The 18,969-nt window shown below is 40.0% G+C and overlaps 3 protein-coding genes across 3 annotated transcripts; 1 reads left to right on the top strand and 2 right to left on the bottom strand.

The window, feature by feature from the left end:
• Positions 1 to 1,393: 1,393 nt before the first annotated feature.
• LOC116391925 (adhesion G-protein coupled receptor G2-like) lies at positions 1,394 to 4,766 on the bottom strand. The gene is made up of 7 exons (XM_031862939.1): positions 4,690 to 4,766; positions 4,338 to 4,459; positions 3,825 to 4,093; positions 3,233 to 3,338; positions 2,666 to 2,946; positions 2,134 to 2,235; positions 1,394 to 2,010 (listed from the first exon to the last, which is right to left on the bottom strand). Exons 3-7 carry the CDS (start codon positions 4,039 to 4,041, stop codon positions 1,862 to 1,864), a joined length of 855 nt encoding a protein of 284 aa, XP_031718799.1. The 5' UTR covers positions 4,042 to 4,093; positions 4,338 to 4,459; positions 4,690 to 4,766; the 3' UTR covers positions 1,394 to 1,861.
• A 334-nt stretch (positions 4,767 to 5,100) lies between these two features.
• On the bottom strand, positions 5,101 to 13,969 carry adgrg4a (adhesion G protein-coupled receptor G4a). Its single transcript, XM_031862467.1, has 21 exons — positions 13,883 to 13,969; positions 13,664 to 13,771; positions 12,749 to 13,375; positions 12,334 to 12,428; positions 12,194 to 12,252; positions 11,821 to 11,875; positions 11,534 to 11,571; positions 11,269 to 11,417; positions 10,717 to 10,776; positions 10,499 to 10,582; positions 9,003 to 9,088; positions 8,851 to 8,921; positions 8,730 to 8,757; positions 8,551 to 8,573; positions 8,326 to 8,468; positions 7,908 to 8,037; positions 7,021 to 7,127; positions 6,622 to 6,838; positions 6,287 to 6,452; positions 5,932 to 6,084; positions 5,101 to 5,265 (listed from the first exon to the last, which is right to left on the bottom strand). The coding sequence occupies exons 2-21, from the start codon at positions 13,728 to 13,730 to the stop codon at positions 5,101 to 5,103; spliced, it is 2,523 nt and encodes an 840-aa protein (XP_031718327.1). The 5' UTR covers positions 13,731 to 13,771; positions 13,883 to 13,969.
• Positions 13,970 to 15,589: 1,620 nt separating this feature from the next.
• On the top strand, positions 15,590 to 18,558 carry LOC116391684 (tumor necrosis factor receptor superfamily member EDAR-like). The gene is made up of 10 exons (XM_031862466.1): positions 15,590 to 15,637; positions 16,266 to 16,379; positions 16,491 to 16,669; positions 16,760 to 16,875; positions 17,002 to 17,052; positions 17,135 to 17,245; positions 17,333 to 17,480; positions 17,571 to 17,715; positions 18,164 to 18,203; positions 18,288 to 18,558. Exons 1-10 carry the CDS (start codon positions 15,590 to 15,592, stop codon positions 18,554 to 18,556), a joined length of 1,221 nt encoding a protein of 406 aa, XP_031718326.1. The 3' UTR covers positions 18,557 to 18,558.
• Positions 18,559 to 18,969: the final 411 nt, after the last annotated feature.

Below are 18,969 nucleotides of genomic sequence, written 5' to 3'. Positions count from 1 at the left end.
AGTTTTAAATAGACCTCCATATCTGAAGAACTTTATGGGTTCTGTGGTTGACTTGTAGTTCTCTCCCAATGCAATAATGTGTTGGACCCTATTTATTACAATACGCTTTTTTATACTTACTGTGATACATCTGTATTGTAAATTTCCCCACTGCGGGACTAATAAAGGATTATCTTATCTTATCTTATAATAACAGATCAAACTGTGTTGCATTTTGTCTGTTAAACCTAACCCTGTAGTATAATGAGATAATCAGTGTGGTGTGACAGCAGAGGGGATGCAAAGCCGATAAAACAGCGATTTTATCGAGAATGCGCTGTCCAAATCAGTGACTTATAAAATGGTCCCTGCTTCTTTAATCATACTCTTTGGATAGACGGCACATTAAAGGGAAGGACAATATTGTTTCTGCCGCGTTGTCCAGGGCCCTATGTCAGTAATTGTTGTTGCATATTTTCTTTCAACTTTGTTCTCTGTCTCTCTCTTAAAAATTGCTTCAAGGTACCAGTAGCTGGGATGGGCTATGAGGCCATAGTTGAAGGAATGGTGGGCAAATGTTGAGGTGACTGGGTTCGAGGATAGTAGGTAATAGTATATGCTTTAAAATAAGCAGGGTTTTTTGTGATGTAGAGATGTGGGCATGGTTGATGTCCAGGTTCCTGTGGGGACCCTGTCTATCTTTCAGTGTCCCTGGGTCCTGGATCGTTGGAGAGTGAGGCGTTCAAGAAGATTGGAGGCAGCTGGCCACTGCCTTCGTCTATAAGACCCGCCCCATCCGGAGGGAGAGCTGGCTTCTTCCCCCCTGACACACCTGGTGTGCTGCACGGAATGTCTGGCAGCAGTAGGATGTTGCTAGAGTTGAACTGGCGGAGAATGCAAATTTTTGTTGCAAATTGAAATGTCCTGGTCTTTGTGGAATAAAGGACTTTGTTTGGTTAACTCCTTGCCTGAGTTTTCATGATCATTTGCTATGGTTTTAGAGCCAGACCATAACAGTAGTCTGTGATACAAAAACTAGTTGTTTGCTCATTGTGTAGATGTTCTATGTTACCAAATTATGATGTTGTTTCAATTGCAGCATTATTTCATACATTATTTCAATAGGATAAGTCAGTCCACAAATTAAAGTCTTACTTTAGTTTACAGTCAAGAACAATCAGTGGAGCTCTTGATGGGTTGAAATCTGCACAGAGAAAAAGCAATCTTCAGACGCCCACAAAACCTACATTAATATTTGACTATCATTGATATGAAGTATACCTTTAAAACATGTATTCAGAGGAAACATCATAAGCAGGGAAACTTTAAAGGTCAAAAGAAGAAGCAGACTGGTCTTACATATGACAAAAAAACACTCATGAGTATAATTTATTATGTATTAATAGTTGCTGTTTACAGATACTGTCTTTTCCATTACATTCACGTTACATTTACATGGAAAACTCTTATAACTGCTTCCGATGCAACATTTACTTCACTTATTACTTTACTATTAAACGTTTTACAAACACTGAATATTTGTTTCTGTGATTCAACTGTACAGTGAAAGTAGTACTGTAAACCTTGAAGGTAAACTGTAGATTAAATATGAGCTGCCTGCATAAAATGTGTACTTTTCATAGCACACATCTTTACTGGACTTTGAACTGACATCATTTCATTTTATTATAATTTTCATGGCTGATCATGGTGCAGGAGAGTCCACGGACCTTGTGTATCCCACTGAACGTACGGTTTGTTTGATCCTTTCCCTAACCCATAACAGACACGAAGCTGTTCTATGTTCTGCTATGAGTGTTAGTGAATGCACGATGGATCTTGAAGGGTAGAGATGTCCAGAATGGCACATACAGAGGCCCGCTCACGCCCCCTGGTGGTGGTTTGGTGTTGATCCTGTGGAGGAGTCGGAGACCTTTCTGATGGTGGAAGTGTTGTCAGAAGCGACTGAGTCGGAGTTAATAAGATGATTCTTTTTGCAGCGACCGCCCATTGTCATAGAGCGGCTCCCGTCTGAACACACAGGGGACGAGAATGAAAACCTTTTTCATCAACCATCCTGAAAATAGCTCACCCTTAACCATCTGGCCATTGTTCTGCAATTAGTCCTATGTCCACAAACAATATGTAGCCTACCTGAGTAATCACTGAGTCTGAAACGTCCGCAGCACAAGTGCATTCTCCACTGTTTCCTCACATTTTCTTTCATCAAACAGTGGAAGAAGAAGACAAAGAATCCTGTAAAAAAAAAAGAGCAGACATATGAGACAATTGTGAAATAATACAACATGATACAGACATAGTAGTAGTTTTGTTTTTCTATTTCTCTTAGCACTTTTTTTAAAATTTAATATAGTTTCATTTTATCTTTAACTGCATTCTTAAAAGTGCTCTTATGTTCAAATGTAACGTCTCAAAAAACAACATCAAACCAAAATTATGAAATCATTTTAAAACCAAGAAGATTGTGAATTTCCCCACTGCGGGACTAATAAAGGATTATCTTATCTTATTTTAAGATTAACTGCAAAGTGCATGGTGGTAAATGCAAAATAACACACATGATGAGTTTAGACAAAAAAAAAGATCTGAACTACAGATGTGTTGAAAAATGACTCGCTCCTCTGTAGCTAATAATACTTAACACCAGCCACAGCTCATATTTTACCCTGCAAGGTGTTGAAGATGGTGAACAGGTACATCAAGACCACTTTGCCTGGCCCAAATGAAAAAAAGCCCATCGACCACGTCAGGCCTAACAGGACCGTGAGACTGGCCACCGCCCTCAAGTCATGCAAAGAGATGCGGCTGTTTGTTGAGTGCTTATTGGAACTCATCTGTCTGATCTGGATCAGAACCACGATGAATACAAAGGTGTTGCACAGCACGATCAGAAGGACAAATGCCACCACGGTTACGTAGAAGAAGACGTCAATCTGCAGCCAGCAGCTGGAGGGAGGGAGAGAGATAATCATCATGTCATTTACTCTGGGATTTAGGATGAATGTCATCAGCTACATTGCTTTCTGTGTGTTCGACACAGCAGAGTTTGGGATTTATTGCTTGTTTGTTGTTGTTTTGTGCAATTTTCTCATCCTCAACAATGAATTCATGATCTCATCAATTTCATCAGGCTCCCATCTCACAGTTTTCATCACACAATTCAGACATGATGCTCCCATGACTCACAAGGATTCACTCCGGTTTCAACGACAGACCAGTGCTTGTAACTTACAATTGGTCAGTGGACTGAAGCATCACTGCAGACTCTTCAGGCACAGCGCTGCCGTAGGCGTCTTTATCTATGGCCAGCACCAAGCTGACTATGACCAGAGGAATACCTGTGAGGACACATACAATCCTAATTATTAAATTCTAAATCGCTGACATTCCTAACTCCGTAGTAAGGCTTTATTTTATTTATTTATTTCAACCTAATATAATTATAGATAAAAACAAAGACTTTGTTCTACAGTTGCACATCCACTTAATGAGATTTACACTAAATGAATTGAGTCTTGTTGTCATGTCAAGGATATATTTCAACATATAAGGCGAATAAAGTTTGTAATAATAAATGAGCGATGAGTAAATATTTAATTGGGTGTAAATGGAACTAATTAATTCAAGGACATACCTATTTTAGGTCAATTTCCAGGACACGTCTTGGAAATTACATTAGAAATTACAGATTTGTAAAATAAAGTGTTACCAACTAAACCCCCAGCTGCTTGACCCAAACAAATCAAAACCCACTCCTGAACAGCCAATCAAAGCCAACTGGACTTTCCCAACTACAGCGAGCAACACTCTGAGTTCTGTCTTACCCCATCCTACAGCACAGAACTTGAGGATGTAGGAGGGAACGTAGATGTTGAAGACCTTGACCAGTGCGAAGTACATATGCACGGCCTCCAGGCCCATCCAGGTGAACGAAGCCAGCAGGAAGTAGTGCAGCGTTGCAGCAGTGGCAATGCACAGACTGTAGTTGGAGAAGGATGAGAGCCAGGAGTCCAGAAGGAAGAAGATGCTCAACCCCAGCATTGCAGCTGACAGGTTGATGAGTATCTTAGATGGGTAGTCTCGACGCAGCTTCCTAATGTGTACGAGATGGACAGACACAGGGAACAATTCAGATCTCACCGTGATGTTAGGCATGTGCAAATAGGAAACAAATTGATTTTAACACAATCTGCTATGAAGCAACATTTCAGTTAATGCAGCTTATGGAACTTCTTCCTTCAGCCTCCTCTCGCTGGTTATTGCAGCAAAGATGGTCTTTATAATATAAACCTTGATGCAATGTGATTACTGTGTTGGTGTCCCTCAGGGGGACTCACTCAAAAGCAAGGTAGGTGAGAAGAGTGATGCCAAGAAAGATGGAGGATATACCACAACCAAGATATGAAATCACTGTCAGAATCTGGCTGTCAGCATCACTGATGGGTGTTCTGGATACATCCTGAAACACAATGCACTGTTAAAACTCATCCCTTTATATTTATTTGAAAAAAAACAATGATATAATTGAAATTCACACATTGTGGTGTTAACATCAGCTTCTTGCATCATTAGCAGAAATATACTGTATGTCAGCAGTCCGCTACTGGCCCGATTGCACTCAGTATGTTGGTACTTGTGGGAGTGGTTTGTTCCCTGGTTTGATTTATAAAAAGCAGACCAGTGACTCACCAGCAGCACAGCGAAATGTGTGAGGTGATCACAGAGACAGCTGGTCCGATTAGCAGAAATACTCCGGGTTTTACAACCTTTGCTGTTCCAACCGCCCCGCCCACCTGACACACACACGCACGCACACACACACACACACACACACACACACATTTGATCACAGCAGCTTATCAGCAGACACACAGCTTCCTGTGTTAACGGGTCTTTATTGATGTCACTGGTTCCTCAAAAGTTTCATGTGGCTGAATTACTGTAAATCATCTAAATCCAACTGTAAACATATAAAGTATGATAAATAATTACCGTTTTTCTGGAAATCCCAAAACACACACTGAACCTTGTCTTCTGGCTGTAAAATAAAGACAACATGGAGGTGATGGTGGTTATAAAGTGAAATACAAGCTCTTCTTCTTACTGATGAACTGAATTCATTCTCACTTGTTTGGGTGTTCGATGGCGGAGGGTCACCACCACTCCATCCTTCAGGTTGTTGATAAGGCTGTTATTGATGCAGGCAGATACTACAAAGGAATTCAATGTACAGCTGCTCTGTGTTGCATTGGTTGTGTCTGGGTCCTTTTAAAAAAAAAAAAAAAAAGGTTGTCACACAAGAGGCAGGACAAGGATAAGCTCAGTGGTCAATACAATGTGCTACAGTGAGAGAAAGCAGATTTGCCATGTTTAACTATATGATTGTTTTCGTCTTTAAATAGTGGGACAATTAAATTAATTTAGTGCCACTTTTCATTGTTTTTTTCTAGAAGAAATAGTTTGACATTTATGCTTTGTCGTTTTGTTGCATAGAGTTAAATGAGATGAATGACATCACTCTAAAGTAAATACTGTAAATATGAAGCTACAGCCATCAGCCGGCTAGCTTAGCTTAGCACAAAGACTGGACCCAGGGGGAAACAGCTAGCCTGGTTCAGTTCAAAATCTTCTACAGCTCACAGATAAACACACACCACAAATGGCTAGCCGTTTCCACCTGTTACCAGTATTAATGCTAAGCTAACCATAACCACGAGTGTGGTGTCAATCTCTCGTTTAACTCTGCACGACAGCAAATAAGCGTATGTTCCAAAATGTCACAACTGTGAGCATTATGTGGTCTGCAGGAAATATTTCAATATTTTTTCAGCATCTGAAAATAAAAGAAGAAGAAAAAAAAGCAAAAACAACAACAACCAAATAAAAGGAAAACAACTAGATTGCAAATAGTAACAAGAGAAGATTTAATACTTGAAAAAGGTCATCTGTTCCATAGAACTGAAAGTGGATACGAGTTGTATTTCTTTCTCCAGAAGGGAAGAAGTTGTGGAGTTCAGAGGGCAAAGAGATAGTTGCATTCGTGTCAGGGAGCAGTCCACCCACAAAGCTGTGGTTGACAAAAATCTGTGGAAAAACAAGGTATTTCTAATCACCTGTCAACCTTAAGACGCCGTGTCAGACTTCCAACTCTTGTCATTTGCTTTCTTGTTAAAGGTTAATCTGCCACAACTGCTTGAGGCCACAATGTCTTTTTATTAACACTGTTTCCAGGACATTAGTGTCACAAACATTGTCCTAAAAGGTGGAACCATTTCCAGCGTCTTACCTCGGGATTCAGGTTAGAAGAATCAAAGGACACACCAAATGTAAGGCCACTGAATTCGTTTTGATCTACGTTGACCATGGACAGGGCAAACGAGGGGGCTGATATACTGATAGATCCTTCTTGGAAATCCATATTGTTCCCCATTCTGTCTGTCAGGTTAAGGAGACTTTCCCAAAGACAAAAAAAACCCAGATTGATTAACAAGAAAGTAAGATTAGAAAATATAGGATTTAGAAGGAATATGTATTTCTGTAAAATCTCAAAAGTCTTCAAAAGTTATGTTCAGCTTTACATTTACTGAGGTGCTCAAGAAACACACTTCCCTCTCCACTTACATGCTAGCCACTGGAGTGACGTATGTTTCGGAAAGCAGGATGTCTGCAATAATATTGACGATATCGGCACCAATCGCAGGTTTGATGCTGCTGATGGCAACCACTTCACTGAGCTTCTCCACCACTGTATCCAGCTTGGAGGAAGAGAGCTCTGCACTGTTACCTAACTGAACATCTACAAGGTCCTGAATCATTTCCACAACCTCAGCCGCATTACCTAGGAATCAGTAATGTCATTAATGCTTTTTGCTGTGTTTTCAGCAGGTTATTCTGTTGTAGTTTTATTTAGATGAAAGGATAAAGAATACACAAGAAGGGAAATGTTTTGTTTCCAAGTATCTTTTAAAATCATATCATAATGTAAACTAACCAGCCGGTGTGTGTGACTGATCCTCTTACCAGTGGTGACAGTGATATTGTCAAGGTCTGATATGATCACAAGCGGTTTGCAGTTTTTCATATCAGGTTTAGCCCAGCTGGTCGTGTCAGTGTCAAAGTCTAACTTACTGAAGAGAATCAGAGGAGACAGAAACAACAGAGGCAGAAGACATTAGATATTATTTCTGGTAAATTTGTGATTGGTTTAATTAAACTTGCCATCAGTCAAAGGGTTATAAAAAGAATTATTAAAAGCACATGTCCACCACTGATGATTGTGTTTTAGTCTTAAAAGCGTCAACGGTTTCACTCAGAGACCATAAAACTGATTACCCATATTGTCCCTTGAGTAATATTTATATTACATTTGTCAGAGATAATGTCAGAAGATTGAAGCCCTTCATTACATTAATAATTCCCGTCTAGGAAATTGTTTTTTTGTATGGCAGTGATCCATCAGTATTACATGTGTGGGGGTCAGAGCTTGTGTGCAGAGTGGGCGGACTGGTTGGAGCAGGACGGTGTAATTGAGGGATTTTTCTTGTCTCGCTGAGCTGTCTCTATGGAAACAGTCTGTTGCAACAACGATGAATAGGATATACAAGTAAATAGAGAACTATACAAAAATAAAATCCCACAAGATCAATATTGGCTCAGATAACTCTGGTGTGAATAAACCCGTGAACATTATTACTCGTTGCCTCTATTGTAAATCACTATATGCTTTATTATTGTGTGAAAGACGTTTATAATACGCCGCTGTACAATGTCAGTCAATAATATATTCAATCATTTCGTACAGCATGATGATTGTTTAAGATTATAGTCTTTTGATGTGCTTAGATTGAGATATTGTCTTGATTTCATTGTCTCTGGTCAAATATGAAATCCTGGATAAATGGTCTTACCAGAGCCTGGAGCCTGTCTCTGACTTTGGCCTTTCGCATCCTATCTCTTGGTTGACTTGTGGAAACACTTCAGGCCAAATGTATTGTCCATAGATTGTTGAAGTAGTTTCTTCTAAACAGTTTGCTGTCACTGAAAAAGAATAATGTTAAATCATATTTCATAACTAAACACATCTTTACTTGTGTTAGGAAATCCAGCTTTTATGATAATAATACAACTTTATTTATAATGCCTTTATTATAATGAGTGCCTTACATAGTTGAACCCAAATTAAAACATTTCAGGACTTTAGGCAAATGAAAGCACTCAAATAAACAAAGACCTGGTGCTTAAATTAATAAAAGGCTTTTTAAGTTTTGAGAGTTGATTAAAAAGATTTCACTGATTATTCAGCCTCAGACATTCAGGCAAGCTTACCTATGTGTTTGATCGCCAAATCCATAGTTTGAATAATAATGGAATCATTTTTATACCCTGATGTCAAGGTAGCATTAATTAAAGTGAGAATTTCTGCCACGCTGTTTATGTTGTATTCTTGAACATGGAAGGTGCAGTAATATCTGCAGATGAAACATACAGTTAGTGGCAAAAAAAAACAGGAAGCTTTTTGCACCATTATTCTTCTCTTTTTTGGTCACCTACTGTTTTGGTTGGCCGTGGAAAATCTAACAAAAGAAAACCAGAGAGATGTTGCAATGTAAATATCAGTATCTGAAATGGTAATAAATATTATTCAAAAGATTAAACTGTAAAATGATGCCATTTATACCATTTTTGTCTTGTCTTTTTCTCTATGCTATTAAAATGAAGTGCACACTCACCATCAGTCCGCTGTGCTGCTCCATGTTCCTATGAATATTACAGATAATTAATATGTCAACTGTCACTTTTACATCACATATATTAAGCACTCACTAACTAAATTAATTCAATGGGTCCCACCTGCCAACGTTCTCCTTTATGATGAGATTCAGCACAATCATGGTGCCATTCACCTCCAGCTGTTCTTTCACCTTTTGCCAAAAGAGAATACTTCAATGTACACAAAATTCCTTTTAGACAGCTTTTCAAGTTCAGTTATGTGAGTCTCTTACCCATTTCTCAATACTATCCTCTGGTTTTGTCGGGCTGCCATACATACTTAAATTCAAATTAACTCTGAAGAATGTGTCTGGTCCGACTGCAGGAGAGAAAAGACAGCAGATAATAACACAGCAGTGCATCTCTAAAGTGCTAAACATTATACAGAAGAACAAACACGTGTTCTTTCTAAGAAGCATTTTTCCTTTGTCCTGCCCCCACTACTCTTTTATTCGCCCCCCTAAAATGTTCTTCAGCCCCCCCCCCCCCAAATAATTTGGCATTATTGGCTTTAAAAAAAAACAAAAAACTCTTTTTTTTTTTTTGGGTGATAACTATTGTTTCTCACATGGACAAGTTATTTATAACTCTAACATGCTACATATGTGCGTGCGTTCTGGTTTGTATGTTTTCTCCCCCTTTCAAATTACAATCCAACAGCCCATCATCTTACTTAACGATATAAGGTTGACACTGTCAGGTCCATTCTCCATCCATTGTGTGCGGCCCCTTTAAGAATTAGGATTTGGGAGTGACGCGGATATGAAAGCTAGTCTTTCATTTACAAGCGGGAAAATTATTTCTCTCTCTTTATTTGAGAAAAGTTCATATTTGTGTTGTCGAATTTCACGATGCCCTTGAAATTCTATCTCTTGTGTTATCATATACTGAATGCAAGCAAAACTACAGAGCAAAATCACACTCTTTCTGATTGAACCAATCTATGAACTGTCTGAAACAATGATATCCACGGTGCCAAAAAAAATTGCCGCAAACATACCACTCCCCTTGGGGCTAAGCCCCCCCTTTCTTTGAATCCTAGAAACGCCCCTGCTCTACACCAATGACTGTACTGTACAGGTAGCCAGTAACTAAAGTATTAAAGTACCAATATGCCTGGAAAAGAAGCTTTGATGTGCACACTCCGGCAGTATGCAACAAGGTCTGTACATTCTGCTTAGGTTGAATATTGACAGATGGTGTTATTTTACAGATCCATCACAGAATCAGATCTAATCAATTTGTTGGAATAAGCATTTAAATGAGTGAGACTGGAATCATTCAAGGCAGCGAGGAAAATCATCTGAGATCCATCAACGCAAATCCAGACAATCGTGTCTTAAAAGACTTTCTCTGGGATTCAGGTTCCATAAATAAGTTGCAAACAGTTAAAGTGTTTCTCCATCTCACTTGCAATAAGCACTCTTAATTCTAATACAACAACAAACCGCCTCTTTGCTGCCCGCACGGCTTAGCACTTTATGTTCTCAACATTCTTATTGTTTCCTGCTTTTATCACATAATAGTTCTCTCTTTTACGTACATGATCAGCACTTTTAAAGTTTTCAAATGTCTTTGTCGTGTTTTTATTGTATACCCTTCATGCTTATTAACGCTGCCAGCAAAATACGTTTTCTCTTGTAAGGTAGTAAAGATCTGAACTGAAGAAGAAACAAGAATGAAGAAGATGAGACAAACACGATTCGTCTGAGTTGTTTAGAGAACTGACCGAGAGTCTCGTTGTAATCTAGAGGATCTCCTGTCGTTGACATGTTAGTGGGTCGAGCTGGCAGACTTTGAGTCGGACCTGTTTCTGTGAAGGAAACATGACAGCATAAAGAGATTGTCTCGCACCTGTATAAAGAAAACTAAATGACTGCTATCTTTCCATGTTGCTGCAAAACACCAGTAATATTCATGGGCATTGTTTTATTCTTGCATGCTTACCTGGTGTAGGTGTACCAGAGCTGACAGTTGGCAGTGGTTCTGACACTGCAGGGAGTAACTCTTAAAGAGACAAAATAAATCATTAATTGTAAAAGCTTAAAGAGGGAACATTAAAAAGAAGAACTCAAATTAAAAATAGCATGAAGTCTGATTGAAATCAAATTATGGAATTGTAAAGTTTTATAATGCATCTCTGCAGGTGTGCAATATGTTTTTTATTAGTGTGTATCTATGCAGCATCCTTTTAATTCAGTCACTTAACAATCGCAGTGAAAGTGCATGGTAAATGTAATCACTTTAATGGATGTGTTAATGTTCACGCATCAAGTGAACATGTCCAGTTTAACTCAGAGTTTGCTTTGTGTCTATAAAAAGAAAAAAACATAACATACGTCATACAATTATTACCGTAAATATGCTTCCGGCAGAAACGGTCAACTTCATGTTACATGAACATCCATCCTTTTTCAAGATAATGGTCGTATAATCTGGGTTTGGTTAATGTTTGACTGACGCAGTATATACGAGAGGACTATAGTGTGCTGTACATACCCACAGGGAGTATGCTTATGCTGTTAGGGTCTGCTGTCAGGTTGAGGAAGTCGTAAGAGAAGGTCGAACTCAGCAACGAGGCAATGTTTGCCTGAACCACTTCTACATTGGCAGCAGGATCCACGTTGACGTAGACTTCAGAGCTGAAACTTGGGATTTATCACATTGACATGGGTTAAATCTGCAGTTTGGAGAACTCGTGCCATGCAGCCCTCATAGATACTGTACTTATTGTAAAGATTTTCATGTCTTGAATTTATCTCACCACTTGTCACATGTGGAGTTTGACAACGCTGTTGATCGCTGAAAACAAAGTTTTCTTTATTAAAAGGTTGTACCATTTTATTTACTTACACACAACTGATTGTCTTTCATAAAATGACAGCCACTTTTCCTCTGAACTCAGCTCAATGCTCACATACGTCATTCATTTCCTCGGAAAATGACATTGTCTCAATAAAGAAAAAAGCCTGTTCTCTGATCAGCGGGTCTTTGAGGATATTGCTGTTTCCTTCTGTGGAACATCAAACTGAGGACTTAATAGTGGTGTACCTGAGATTGTTGTGTAGGTAGAGCAGCAAAATCATTAACCACATGGCAGGTACGGCTGTATGGGAACACAGATAACAGAAATTACAGACAGGAATGTTGTCCAAGATTGCAGCTATGATCACAGTTTATATTTACCAATACAGACACACACACACACACACACACACACACACAGATATTCTGTCTTAACGAGAAACCAGCTGGCAGTGGTGAAAAGTAGTTAAACACATTTACAGGTATAAGGACTGCACTTTCAAATTTGAGCTGAATCTTTATAATGCAGTATTGCTACTTTTTCTGAAGTAAAGGATCTGAATACTTCCTCCACCACTGCCAGCTGAGAGGAGTGTTTTGCTAATACAAGTTGCATTACCTTGGGGATGACAAAAGGATGTTATGGACTGAAATGTTGTGAGGGAATATGCTCTCCAACTGATAAGAGATGAGAGCAAAGATGAGTTCATTCAAATCGGACTCGTTTGTTTAAAGTCATTAGTCAAATGTTCTTCATACCCAGTTTCTTGTGACTTCCTCCAGTGACACCAAACAATTTCCAGGCTGCGTAGAGTGAACCATGAACCACATGTTGATTTTATAGAGTGACCATGCTAGAAGATAAAAATAAAAGGGCTGCTTTAAAATATGAAATATTTCAAATGGAAACTTTTAGACCTGTCAACAGGTTAATGAACCAGTAACTGTTCAACTGGTGTGTGGTTTACCTTGTGTTTGACCTTAAACTGTAGTTACTGAACAGCAAAGTGTATTGTACTGCCCACTCTTTCAACTCTCACCTGCAGTAGATTAACTTGCAGTGAGAATAGGTGAGGAAGCCCTGGGACTATAATTCACTTTTTAAAATCTACGCAGCTCAAACTGCATGACCATGAAATGCAAACGAAAAGGTCGGAGGTCATACTATATTTACCACAATGTAGGTTGTTGTCAGGCTCGGGTTGACAGTTGTGTTGCCACTGACGCAGGTCCCACCTCACCACGTCTCCATCCGCACAGCTCTGCCCCCTCAGCTCCTCAGCGCTCCATTCTCTGGCCCACATCCTGAACAGACCAATCTCACCCAGCAGATCCTTCCCAGTCTGCTGCTGCACCTCCCCATTGGTGTTTATATAATGAGACACCCCCAGAGTGAGGGAGCCCTTTGGGGCCAGTTGCTGGGGTAGGATGGGGTTCACAGAGGTCTCATACTTACTGGTTCCATTGATGTAGATCCGCAGCCTGCGAGCTCGGCCAGACCAGGTGAAACACACAGTGTGCCATTCATGCAATTTCAAATCTCTTTCCAAGCTGTGTTTTTCTCCAAACAGCCAGACGGACAGATTTGTACCTGTGCCCCCAAGTCCCAGCTGTGTGTCTCCTCCCCCTGGTGCTTTGTAGTCAAAACCTGTCCACTCTGGTATGTGGGTGCGGTGTAAAAGCATGCATGCACTCAGCTCCTGGAGGGCTGGTACCACAGCTTCTGGTTGTAGCTGCCACATACACGGACGACCCTTGAACGACAGCTTCTTACCCCACAGGCTGGTGCTGGCAGAGGAAGCTGCAAAGACACGTAGGTGGAAAAGACACAGGCATATAAAGAACACCATGAAGATGCATGAGATCCCACCCAAAAAAAAGGAGCCTGACAAGCATATTGTACGCCATCAAAGCAATCCATTATTCTCAATCGTTCCACAATGAAAAAAACTTCAACAATAAAAACACAATAAGACAATTGAAGACATTAAAAGTGATGCTACCATACACACTTTTTGTATCTACAGCTATTACTCTATGTGAGATGTTGTCAAGTGCTATAAAATCATTTAATTGGTCTGAATCTTACTTGAGCCCAGAAGCTGCGTACACAGACAGATTAGAGTTAGACAAGACAGGCTTCTGACGGAGTTCATGACCGCAAACAAAAACCTTTCGTCAGTCAAATGGTGATCTGCTGAAAGGTGACAACAAGATTAAAAAAATTGTTTTAATTTGCATTCACCTTGAAGTAATACAACAATTATCAACGTATCGTCATGCGGCTGAATACATAACTGAGACTTACCACGGTCATCTCCTTCAAATCTGAAGTTTGAGCTGTTTAGGGAGAAATTAAACAACCAATGTCAGCTCATGAGAAGCTGGCTGAGCCACGAGTCTGCTGCCGAGCATCACTTCATTCCTCTATAAGAAGACCTCCACACCCGCTCCCTAGTTCCCTAAGTTACTCATTAATCGCCACCAATAAACTTAACTAACAAGCACGATAAGCGTACAATCACGACTTCATTAAACCTTTGCAAATGTGAATTTGAAAACCCTCCCATTGACACACTCAAGTCATTTTTGTTCAGTGTGAATGCTCCTAGTTTTAGGTTTCAGAGAGTCCAGTGGCTCAGTGAGGGTTGGTAATAATTATCATAACAAGGCTTAAAGTTTAAAGAAATACTGCTGCAGGATGTTGAGAAATACTTCACACACACACCCTTGTTTGTGTAGATGTTTATGACACATATGTACCATAACTGTCTCATTATTAAAATGGCTTGTCTCATTTCATAACAACCTTTAAATTTAGGGTTGCTGTCTAACATTCTGAGAACTGATTGTTATTGACGTTAATGTTCACGGCGGCGAAAAGCTAAAGATGACATGATTTGGCATGTAAACAGAAAACATCATCTGCAAAGGTTGCTTCTGCAAATGCTGGATATGAAAAGATAATCTTTTTAGGTTCAATTTGTTCATGGTTATGACTGAGTCAACAGGTATGTGTGTGTGTGTGTTTTTTGTATGTCAGGTCAGCAAACAGTCAAAGTAATATTCTTCCTCTAATCTTGAGCTTTACAATTATCTTCAATTGATAACTGCTCAAATAAATCTAATTGGCTTTTCTGTGTGACGTATGATGGCCAACATGACTGCCTTGTTCTCATCTGTACAGACCTGAAAGTAAAGAAAGTCCACAGTTTTCCTTTGTGTCCAAACAAGTCAAACAACTGATGTATGTCAATATCTCCTCTTTTTTTACACCCGTAATATCCTGTCAGGGGGGTGAAATGTAAGGATATGTTTTCTTGTTGGTTTTATGGCTCTGTGCTACCACAATGTGGTCAAACAGTATATTGCAACTGAATGATTTTGTCTGTTTGGGAACTCTTTTATGATTCTTGGGTCTCACCTTATTTCAGCCTGCAAACACACACACACACACACACACACACACACACACACACACACACACACACACACACACACAAACACAAAGTCTCTTTATTGGAAACACATTTGTACACAACAAGGGTCTCATTCATACATTCTTATTCCCTTCCCTCCTCCTCTGCTGTCTGTCTGAGAGGCCAGGTCCAGAGCTAGCAGGTTCCCCAGAGGAAATACGAGAAGACCAGGTGTGACGTAAGGCGCCCAGGTGGGGGACCTGAAAGTCTCGCATTCATTGGTTGATAGTCTGGTTGGGAACCTCTCCTGCGTCATTAGTGATGTAGAATGAGAGGCATTCCCAAAGATCTTTTCCCACCACTATACCTCTGCTGAATGTGGAGCAGCTGCAAATGAGTGAATAGTCCCTGAGAGATGCACTGCTTATTGAACTATATGGAGCAGTACGTTTTTATTGCTTTTCTCTTGTAGCCTCTGAGAATGTTTAGTTTTGTTGGTATCAGCTATCTTTATATGTGTTATTTTACATCCTTTTTCAGTGTAACAGTGTCCGTGTAGGGAGGCAGAGGGGTAACATCCTCCTTAGAGAAGGACCATGAACAGTTTTCCAATGGAGGCGTGTCTCTCTGCTTCTCTGCTCATGGTAAGTCTGACCTTCAAGCTATTTCCTTTTACAGATCTTTAAAACTTTGACTCTCTAGTCCCAGATCATCATCATATTAAGTGGTGGAAAGTAACTAAGAACATCTTATCACAATATTGAGATACTTGTACTTTACTTGCGTTTTTGGTTTGTACATGATATGATGCATTGATCAGAGCACAACATCTGCTCATTGAGTAATTTCTTGAAGTATTATATTTTCTTAAAAAATAAAAGTGAATCTGCCAGTGCTGGAAGAATATATTAATTTGTTTTCCATTTATATAAACTTGTTTCAAGTGTAATTCTAGTTCAGCAACCTGCCTTATTCTTTCTTCTTACAAGCTACAGACACCGTTTTCAAACTGCAATGACAACGAGGTCCATCAGAACCCAGTTATATACATATACATATACACTGTGTATACAATAAAAACACCACAAAAGAAGATAGTTTTCATAAAAACAAGTACTTTTAATTTCATATTTTGCTGGTAATGTTCCTCTCTTTTTACTTCAGTAAACTTACTTTGAATGAAGAACTTTTTTTGTGTGTAGTATTACCACTTCTACTTTGGTAAAAACTCTGAATATTTCTACCACTGCTGATATTTGTGTGTTTCCTCAGGTGTGGTGCGTGCTGGTGCACTCCGAGCCCAGCTGCGATCAGACAGAGTTCTTACACATTAACGGCACCTGTGTTTCATGCCCTGTATGTGGGCCAGGAGAACAGCTCTCAGAGGTAACACACATTACACATTACAATGACGGCACCATTTTTCTCCCCTTTCTCCCCCCTTCTTTTACCAGCCATGCTACTTGACTCCAAGTCTATATTGCACATCATTCTCAGGACTGTGGTTTTGGAGATGGCGGTGAAGGTGTCTGCATTCTGTGTGGAGAAGAGACGTTCAGCGCAGATACAGGGGTTGCTCCCTGCATGCGATGCATCCAGTGCAATCTGCTGAACTGCCTGAAGAAGACAGCGTGCTCACCCACCAGAGATGCCCAGTGTGGTCGGTGCCTCTCAGGGTGAGTTACACCTGCAGTACCAGCCTAAACACCAGTCACCTGATAAGTGCTAGCATTTGTTTTTGTGTATGAATGTGGTTGTGAGCGCAGGTATTATGAACTCAGGAGCATGACTGGAGAAGTGGAGCTGCCCTGTGTGCCTTGTTACAGACGTGACACAGTCCATAAAGAGTGTTTGCTGTTGAGAGCTCACGGCTCTAAAGGAGGTAAAAACGAGAGATAAACCATAAAGACTGAATGATAATGTTAATACACTTGTATAAATAGTTTTAATGACGGCTGATTTTCCAGAGAACTTGTCAATGAAAGTTATACCTGTTGTTTTCTGACAGACAGCGGGGTCACTGCGCCCAGGGGGAATCTCAAAGAACCTAAAGGGAAGAGTGAGTAACCCTTCGGATTTTCTCAAGCCACTTTTTCATTTGGTCTCTTTTGACTTGAGTGATTTTTTTCTGTTTAATCAAGGAGAAAAAGAAGAAACGTTTTCGATGGTCCTGATTGGTTCAGCAACAGCTTCCGCAATTTTCCTCATTGCCCTGCTGCTTTGGGCCGTCCTTCTGGCTGCTGACAGATTCAGTGAGTCAGGCACTTGATGTTTGACATCTCTTCCTCCTTAGTTTGCTTGACTACATTTTGATCATACACACTTGTTGCAATATTCAGAGCAGGTTCCTGAGTACTGTCCTGGGCCTGAAGGACTATTGTCTGTGGATGACCTTCAGTACACACCTTTGTCCGGCGCCATGGAGAGAGCAGCTGAACAATCCGAGGCCCCTTCACGGACCCTTATTCCTGCTCAAGATCCACTAAGGTGCTTTGATAATACACACTGCCTCATCACTCATACAATTGACCTCTTTCAGGCTCAACGTGATTATTTATATTAATTTCATCCCTGCAGGGGCCCGAACTCACTGAGCCATGACAATGAGGTGCATCCTACTTCTATTGTGATTAATGTCTCCACCAACATTAAGCCCTCCGGTCAGAAAGAGGAGAACATCACGTGGGAGGAAAAGCAAAGACGCTGCTCTTCCATGGAGGAGGTAAAGTGGTTTAACTTATTAAGAGTCAAGGTGCCATTATGGTACAATTATGTGAGAGGGTTGTTTCGATGCACTCAAGAGTAAGACAACCAAACACAATATAATGACAAGCTCACTGCTGACTGAATGTTGAGCTAAACACTGTATTTACTAATCATGGCCGATTTTCAGTTGCATATTTTGAGATTCACTGAAAATGGCATAAATAATAACAAATGCCCCACAAATAATTTAGAATTGTATCAACAACAAAAACAAACAGAGTATCTTCACATTTCTGAAGCTTTAACTAGTAAATACTTTGCATTTTACTTTGTAAATAATTTAATTTATTGTCATTGTTACATTTTTTGTTTAATTCAAACTGTTTCAGTGCTAATACCCATTATGTTGAATGTATTTTGCTTTTATAGAAATGACAATGTCCTCTTTTCTATGTCAATATCAGATGGAGCAAAAACTTCAGACAATATGGGAAGTAGCTCAAGGTATGTTTGCTTTGCTTCAGTTAAAGTAAGTAACAAATAACAATAATAGTAATATAATAATAATAATGATGATGATCCGTCCAGGTCAGAGTATCGAGATGCTGGACTATGACTCAGTCCAGGACTTGTCCCTGCTGCTGGACTCTGCTGACAACAGGAACGTGTTGAGGAGACTGGGGCGGTCTTTAGGTGTCCCGCCTCAGGTCAACGCTCATCTCCAAGGCTTCCAGGACCTCTTTCGGTACCTGCGCACCTCCACCTACACACTGCTGCCCCAGCTGGCCCAGGCTGCTGCACTCCTGCCTAATCCTCAAGTTGTTGCTACGATACACAGAGCTGTGGTGAACAAGTGACCACTTAAGACCCAAAGGATCTGTTGCTATGACTTCAGCCGTTTGCAGCATTTCTTAATTAATTTTGAGTGGAAATACTGCTAAATAAAGGGCCACTTAAAGAACGGCCATTTATTTCACATAGTATGCTATTGTTGTTCTTAATTTGCATAGATAATTACTTCCATCTGAATAAAATCCTTGTTTCTAATACATGTTACATGAGTTATGAGGTTGAATGGTGAGAAGAAGTCATTATTCGGGCCTTCGGAGTTACAGGCTATATAACACAATATCTAGGCCATTGTAGCTGAACCCTATGCGGTGTTGCTTCCTGTTTACCATGTAAAATAGATGAGAGGCCCTCTGGCTAAAGCATGTGAGACAGAACAGGACAGAGGATACAGTGTTCACGACAAGAGAAAGAACATAGA

This window comes from Anarrhichthys ocellatus, unplaced genomic scaffold (assembly GCF_004355925.1).
Source record: "Anarrhichthys ocellatus isolate YVR2014 unplaced genomic scaffold, GSC_Weel_1.0 scaffold27, whole genome shotgun sequence".
Lineage (NCBI taxonomy): Eukaryota > Metazoa > Chordata > Actinopteri > Perciformes > Anarhichadidae > Anarrhichthys > Anarrhichthys ocellatus.
The sequence above is the reverse complement of the archived record's forward strand: the minus strand, read 5'-3'. Positions and strand labels throughout refer to the sequence as shown.

Excerpts from the sequence above, each read along its gene's own strand:
- LOC116391925 (XM_031862939.1), bottom strand. The coding sequence starts at position 4,041 with ATGCTGGGGTTGAGCATCTTCTTCCTTCTGGACTCCTGGCTCTCATCC. Across the intron at positions 2,947-3,232 it reads CTTCAGTCCACTGACCAATT|CTGCTGGCTGCAGATTGACG; the intron begins GTAAGTTACAAG and ends CCCTCCCTCCAG. Across the intron at positions 2,011-2,133 it reads CAGACTCAGTGATTACTCAG|ACGGGAGCCGCTCTATGACA; the intron begins GTAGGCTACATA and ends CTGTGTGTTCAG.
- adgrg4a (XM_031862467.1), bottom strand. The coding sequence starts at position 13,730 with ATGAACTCCGTCAGAAGCCTGTCTTGTCTAACTCTAATCTGTCTGTGT. Across the intron at positions 12,429-12,748 it reads TGACAACAACCTACATTGTG|CATGGTCACTCTATAAAATC; the intron begins GTAAATATAGTA and ends TTTATCTTCTAG. Across the intron at positions 7,128-7,907 it reads GAGACAGGCTCCAGGCTCTG|TAAGTTAGACTTTGACACTG; the intron begins GTAAGACCATTT and ends GATTCTCTTCAG.
- LOC116391684 (XM_031862466.1), top strand. The coding sequence starts at position 15,590 with ATGAACAGTTTTCCAATGGAGGCGTGTCTCTCTGCTTCTCTGCTCATG. Across the intron at positions 16,876-17,001 it reads AGCTCACGGCTCTAAAGGAG|ACAGCGGGGTCACTGCGCCC; the intron begins GTAAAAACGAGA and ends GTTTTCTGACAG. Across the intron at positions 17,716-18,163 it reads GCTGCTCTTCCATGGAGGAG|ATGGAGCAAAAACTTCAGAC; the intron begins GTAAAGTGGTTT and ends TGTCAATATCAG.